Below are 6534 nucleotides of genomic sequence, written 5' to 3' on the forward strand. Positions count from 1 at the left end.
TTTACTCACGTCACCTCATTCACTTCTGAATTTTCATCGTCACGGGATCCAATTATTGATCAATCTCTCTCACGTAACCTTCGAAGTTCGGTCATCGCCGTCGATCTTTTATCGCTGCCGTCGGTGACATCCTTTCTCACACTCTCTCCCCTTCTCTCTCACTTTCAGTTCGCAGATATCTGAGTCTCACGACGTGTTTGCGCCTCAAGCAAAACCAACAACGACAACGAATCAAGTTTTTTAGTTTTCAACCACGGATTTGTCATCCTTTTCAGTTATAACAAGATTCAACCTCATTTTAATTTCTAGGGTTTAACTTTTGGATCTATTTCACCAACTTTCTCCTTTCTTTTTCTCTTGCTATTTTAGTCTTAGATTCGGGAATATGAATGTTTTTATTGTTATTTTTATAGTAAGTACAATTCAAGAGAAATAAAATTCAACTAGAATCGTGAAACCGAACCGAACTTTTTTTCACGGTTTGGGCTAATTTGGTTTCATGGCTCAAATGGTCTGGTTCGGTTTCAGATTTTTTGGAACCGTAGGGAGCGATTAAGTTCCAAAAATCCTTAAAACCGGACCAAACTGGACCGTGTGCACCCCTACTTATAATCACAAAAATTGATTTATATATAAATGACATACAACATAGCTTAACAATTTAATTTCATCAAAAATGCATTTGGGTCACACATTGTGTGTGTAGCACTGTTCAAAGAAATATGGTTACAAATTCTAAACATAGTCCATTAATTTTTTTTATTCTTTTTTTTTTTCAAGCTAAAACTATGGTTTGCTTAAAGTCACATGCATATAATTCCAAACGAAGCTACAAACCACTTGTTTATCTGTACCATAAATCCCTCGCGTTGCCTTTAAAACGAATACGAGGTCAATTCCTTTTTTTAAGGTATGAGTAACGCCCTACAATTCTTGATTCATCTTTTTTACTTTTCTCTTTCATTTGATGCATGTTTTTCTATACATTCCAGATCCTATGGTAACCATTCTATCTCGTCTTTCATCAGTTGAGATACCTTCTCAAAATGAAGAGCAAAATAATCCGCTAATATTTCATGATTCGGTTTCATTATAGAAGAAAAATATTCTAAATTGGACTAAAACACGTGATTCTGTGTTCTTTACATATCAATCCATTTTATAAGGGAGAAAAACAATTTTTAAGAAATGGTGAGTAAAAACAACGATGATAATAGATCAGAAGATGTGATAATTGAGATTTTGTCGAGGCTGCCGGTGAAATCACTTATGCGATTGAAGTGTGTTTGCAAATATTGGTCCACTCTGATTAGAAACTCTAGTTTCATTTCCAGGCACTTCCACCACCATAGCAACATTGCTCATCTTTGTGTTCAACATTACGATTATAGCACCGAAAAATATACTTTTGCCTTGTTCCCAAATGAAACGGTTACTAACTCATCGGTTGAATATCACAATCTTGGTGATTTTCAAATGCCCACTCAACCAGGTATTCTTGGTATCTTCCATGGCATAATCGGTCTTCACGATACGAATCGCATAGCTCTGTGGAACCCTGCTATTAAAGAATTTAAGGTCCTCCATGTACCAGAACCTGACGTTCCAGAATATTCTTACATCTTTCATCATTTTTCAGGATTTGGATTGGATCCCATCACCAACAACTACAAGGTTGTACGAATTTGGGAATATGGGGAGCATAGTGAAGAACTAGAGTTTGTTAGGATTGCTGCCGTATATAACCTATATGCTGATTCTTGGAGACTTTTTGAAGTTGATTTGGGTCCGCTAAATCGAGTGCATCAATCTTTATCTAACACATATATGAATGGATTTTATTATTGGATGACCAGTTACGATGACATATTAATCCTTGCTTTTGACATGGATAAAGAGATTATGGGACATATACCAGGGCCTCCACTTCCCAATTATAATTATGGGGAAATAGTCTTGCACAATAATTCTATTGCTTTGTTACATTGGGATCGTGAAGATGATGAGAAATTCTTTGACATATGGGTGATGGAAGAGGAGAGATTTTGGACCAAAGAATTAACCATTGGACCTCTTCTAGGTATTCGTACCCCGCTTGGTTTTTGGAAGAATGGTGAGGTATTCCTTGAAACTGACAACTCAGAGTTGGTTTTATACAATTGTAATACCCATGAAATGAAGGATTTTCAAATTCATGGAAACAAGGATGCTTTTCAGAATAGTATTTGGACTTTTATCTACAGGAGAGCTTAGTTTCAGTTCAGAGCGAAAACGAATGTCAGGAAGGGAACAATGTGTTCAATATGGCACGAATTCAAGATTTTGTCCCAGCTTCTTTGTACTAATGTGTTAAATGTGTATTGAATCCATTCTTTTTCTTTTTATCAGATTTTATCATTCTGTATTATGCACATGGATTTACCATCTCTTCCAAATATGTGAGTTTTCCTTTTCGTTTAATGTTAGGTTCCTTTGATTTCAATGGTATATTTATGTCTTGAATTGTTTTTTTTTATGTCTTGAATTGTTGATTAAAATTATAATTACACCTGTTTATAGTTTATGCTTTTTTTTCTTTTTTCTCATCACACTTATTGTGTGAGAGATGAATGTCTATTCTCTCGGGCTTTGAGAGGCTGAATACCATTTTTGGGTTATAAGAGGTAGTTTAAGATCTTCTTGTTGAGAGGTATGTCAAGGTTCTTATTTGGTGGGCAAATGAAAGGCTGTTTTGTCCGGCACATCTTATGCATCTCTTTTTTGGACGAAAAAGTGGTTCAACAATAAATTCTTAAGTATTAATTATTATTTTGAGAAACACGAGCACATCTACAATATCCCTGGTATCATACCCTTGGGGCTTCTTAGTCGTTGGATCATATATCAGGGCCACCACCACATTTAAAAGTTGGAACCTCTGGGAGTACGGTACCAACAAGATATTGTAAACTTTTACAAGTGGTGTTTTAAATAATATTAAATATTAAGTTTTTAATAGAGTAATGATATAATATCGATCAATGTTTTGAACGACTCCAATTATATAGAATTCAACAAGGATTTTTTTTGGTATTAGACTTGTAGTCTAGACCAAATGGGTAATAATCCAACTGGTACAAGCTTTCCTTCTCAAAGGGGAGGTCGGCTGTTGTAGCCTAACGGTATGACTTTCTCAGACTCCATAATAAAAAGTAGAGAATTCAAGCCCTGAATTTTTTGTCAATGTAAATAATAATAATTATAATAAGAGAGAATCATGTTTTAGGAAATGCAACCGATTTTAATGAAAAAAAAATGTCATTAATAGCCTCATTGTCAATCTCTTTTCTGGTATTTTTTTTTAATCCTAATGCACTTTTATTATGCATAAGAGGAAGACATCACATTAATGTACTTCTCATTATTTTATTTAAGAGAATGATAGAAACCGAATAATAGTCCCGGAATGAGCATCGAAAAGTGACCTATATTTTTATCCTCATGCACTTTTATTATGCATAAGAGGAAGACATCACACTAACGTACTTCTCATTATTTGATTTAAGAGAATGATAGAAACCGAATAATAGTCCCAGAATGAGCACCGAAAAGTGACATATATTCACCATGTCATTTATGCTAGCACCTTCCAAGAAAATAATTGTTTAATAAATATAAAAACAGAGGTCAAGGTTCAAGTCTCAATAGAAATAAGTGCGTGTGAGGAACCAACTAGGAAAAAAAATAAATATAAAGACAAATATACTCTCTCAAAATTTATTCATATATCTCCCAAATGCTTTTCTCTCTATAAGATTTAGATCTGAAATTTTCTCAACTCTTTTTGTCTTTGAAGATTTACCCCTCTGAAATTCTATTATGTTTCTCTCTTCAAGATTTGAGTCTGAATTTCCGTCTCTTTCCAATCTTTTTGTTCTCCCCACTACCACCACTATTCCTTTGTTTCCCATCTCATATCTCTCCCTCAAAAAATGTTCAAATTTGTCCATCTCCATTACTTTTACCAGGGCAATCTGTGGTATCGCTTGCACATAAACCCTAATCTCCAAAATTATTAGTGGGTCTATCAATTACTCAATGTCTGGTGATTGGTGACTTATTAACTTAATAAGAAGAAAAAAAGATAATAGAAAAAAGTAAGTAATTGAAAGGTTTTGAGGTATAATGTTAATTTATGAATTGAGATGGCGGAGGCCATGGAAGATGGAGAAGACGGAGAGAATTTTGAAAAGAGATTGGATAAATTTTAGAGAGAGAAACAATGAAGGGTTTGGAATAAAGTCAGACAATGACAAAACTAGACACAGATGGGTCGCAAATAGGGAGAGAAATGCAAATAAGAAAATCTGATGGGCCGAAAATAACTTGTAATTCTAGTCTTAGCAGGTCTCTCGGGAACAAGTTGATCGTCCAAGAAAGAAGAATGTATACTTATACTATAATTGTAACGTGACTGAACAAAAATATTAACCAAGTTCTTTTTTGGCTTTCGAACTTGGAACACAATAAAGTCGAGGTAAATCGGTTAGAGATATTTATTTACTACATCATTTGCTACTCGACGTTTTAGATTGTCATGGAAAAAATTTGTTTATGGTAGGCAAATCCAACCCATCACTGGAATGATATTAATGTTCATAGTGTTGTTACTCATCCCACTTTGTTTGGAGTGAATTAATCGAGAACTCTCTTTTTATCTTATTTCCAAAAACATAGCAAATGGAAACCACTACTAGACATCAAAATATTTACGACATTGCATCCTTCCTTCAATAGCTATTATTCACAGAAATTGCTTTGGAGGTTAGTGAAGAAGTAGAGATATATATCTATTGTGAGAAACGTCAAGAGAAGAGATAATAACCCTAACCTGAAAAAAAAAAGTCAATTTTGTCCATCACATGGGCTGCCATGTCAGCCCGCCACTCTTGTTAAAATCACAAATATAGATTCGTGAATATGGCATTTGTCTCAAAATGCATTTGGATCCCACATGAATGCATGAGCTATAAAGCCCTGCGTGGACTTGCTCAACCATATGTGTAGCACTGATCACAAATTCTAAACATAGTCGAAAATTTTTCATTCTTTTGGCTAAAAATATCATTTGCTTTTAAAATCAGACGCACATAATTCTGAACGAAGCTACAAACCCCTGGTTTATCTATATCATAAATCCCCCACGTTTCCTTCAAAGCGAATACGTGGACAATTCTTTTTTTTTTTTAGGTCTAAGTAACGCCCTGCAATTCTTGATTCATCGTTTTTACTTTCCTCTTTAATTTGATGGATGTTGTTCTTAGGCATGTGTTATCTATACATTCCAGATCGTACCGTAATCCTTTCTATCTCGTCTTTCATCAGTTGAGAGATTTTGTCAGAATGAAGAGCAAAACAATCAGCTAAAGTTTTCATGATTTGGTTTCATTGTAGGGGAAAAATATTCTCAATTGGACTAAAACAGGTGATTTTCTTTACATAACACTCCATTTTGTAAGGGAGGAAAAGGTTTTTAAAGCAATGGTGAGTAAAAATAACGATGATTATATGTTAAACGATGTGATAACTGATATTTTGTTGAGGCTGCCGGTGAAATCACTTGTCGGATTGAAGTGTGTTTGCAAATATTGGTCCACTCTGATTAGAAACTCTAGTTTCATTTCCAAGCACTTCCACCACCATAGCAACATTGGTCATCTCGGTGTTCAACATTATGATTATAGCACCGAAAAATATAATTTTGCCTTGTTCCGAAATGAAACGGTTACTAACTCCTCGGTTGAATATCACAATCTTGGTGATTTTCAAATGCCCACTCAACCAGGTATTCTTGGAACATTCCATGGCATAATCAGTCTTTATGATAGGAATCGCATAGCTTCGTGGAACCCTGCTATTAGAGAATTTAAGGTCCTCCGTATACCAGAACCTGAAGTTCCAGATTTTTCTTACATCTTCTCACATTTTTCAGGATTTGGATTGGATCCCAAAACCAACAACAACAAGGTTGTACGAATTTGGGAATACGGGGAGCAAAACGATGGCGTGGAGTTTGATAGGGTTGCTGCAGTATACAACCTATATGCTGATTCTTGGAGACTTTTCGAAGTTAATCTGCCCCCTATTAATGAAGTGCATGATTCTTTGTCTAACACATATATGAATGGATTTTATTATTCGATGACCTATTACCATGACATATTGATCCTTGCCTTCGACATGGATAAAGAGATTTTGGGACATATACCAGGACCTCCACTTCCCAAATATAATTAAGGTGGGGATATAGTCTTGCACAATAATTCTATCGCTTTGCTACATTGGGATCTTCAAGACGTTGAGAAATGCTTTGACATTTGGGTGATGAAAGAGGAGGGGTTTTGGACCAAAGAATTAACTACTGGACCTCTTCAAGGTATTCGTAGCCCCCTTGGTTTTTGGAAGAATGGTGAGGTTTTCCTAAAAAAAGTGACACCTCGGAGTTGGTTTTATACAATTGTAATACACAAGAAATGAAGGCTTTTCAAATTCATG

The 6534-nt window shown here is 35.1% G+C and overlaps 2 protein-coding genes across 2 annotated transcripts; both read left to right on the plus strand.

Moving 5' to 3' along the window:
- The first annotated feature begins 1188 nt into the window (after window positions 1–1188).
- LOC132316177 (F-box protein At4g19940-like) lies at window positions 1189–2253 on the plus strand. The gene has a single exon (XM_059814690.1). It carries the CDS (start codon window positions 1189–1191, stop codon window positions 2251–2253), a length of 1065 nt encoding a protein of 354 aa, XP_059670673.1.
- Window positions 2254–5520: 3267 nt separating this feature from the next.
- LOC132316178 (F-box/kelch-repeat protein At3g23880-like) lies at window positions 5521–6276 on the plus strand. Its single transcript, XM_059814692.1, has one exon. It carries the CDS (start codon window positions 5521–5523, stop codon window positions 6274–6276), a length of 756 nt encoding a protein of 251 aa, XP_059670675.1.
- The last annotated feature ends 258 nt before the right edge of the window (window positions 6277–6534 follow it).

The sequence above is a fragment of the Cornus florida genome, unplaced genomic scaffold, assembly GCF_030987335.1.
Source record: "Cornus florida cultivar Cherokee Brave unplaced genomic scaffold, ASM3098733v1 CherokeeBrave_3.0.0_Hap2_Chr07, whole genome shotgun sequence".
In the NCBI taxonomy this organism is placed as follows: domain Eukaryota; kingdom Viridiplantae; phylum Streptophyta; class Magnoliopsida; order Cornales; family Cornaceae; genus Cornus; species Cornus florida.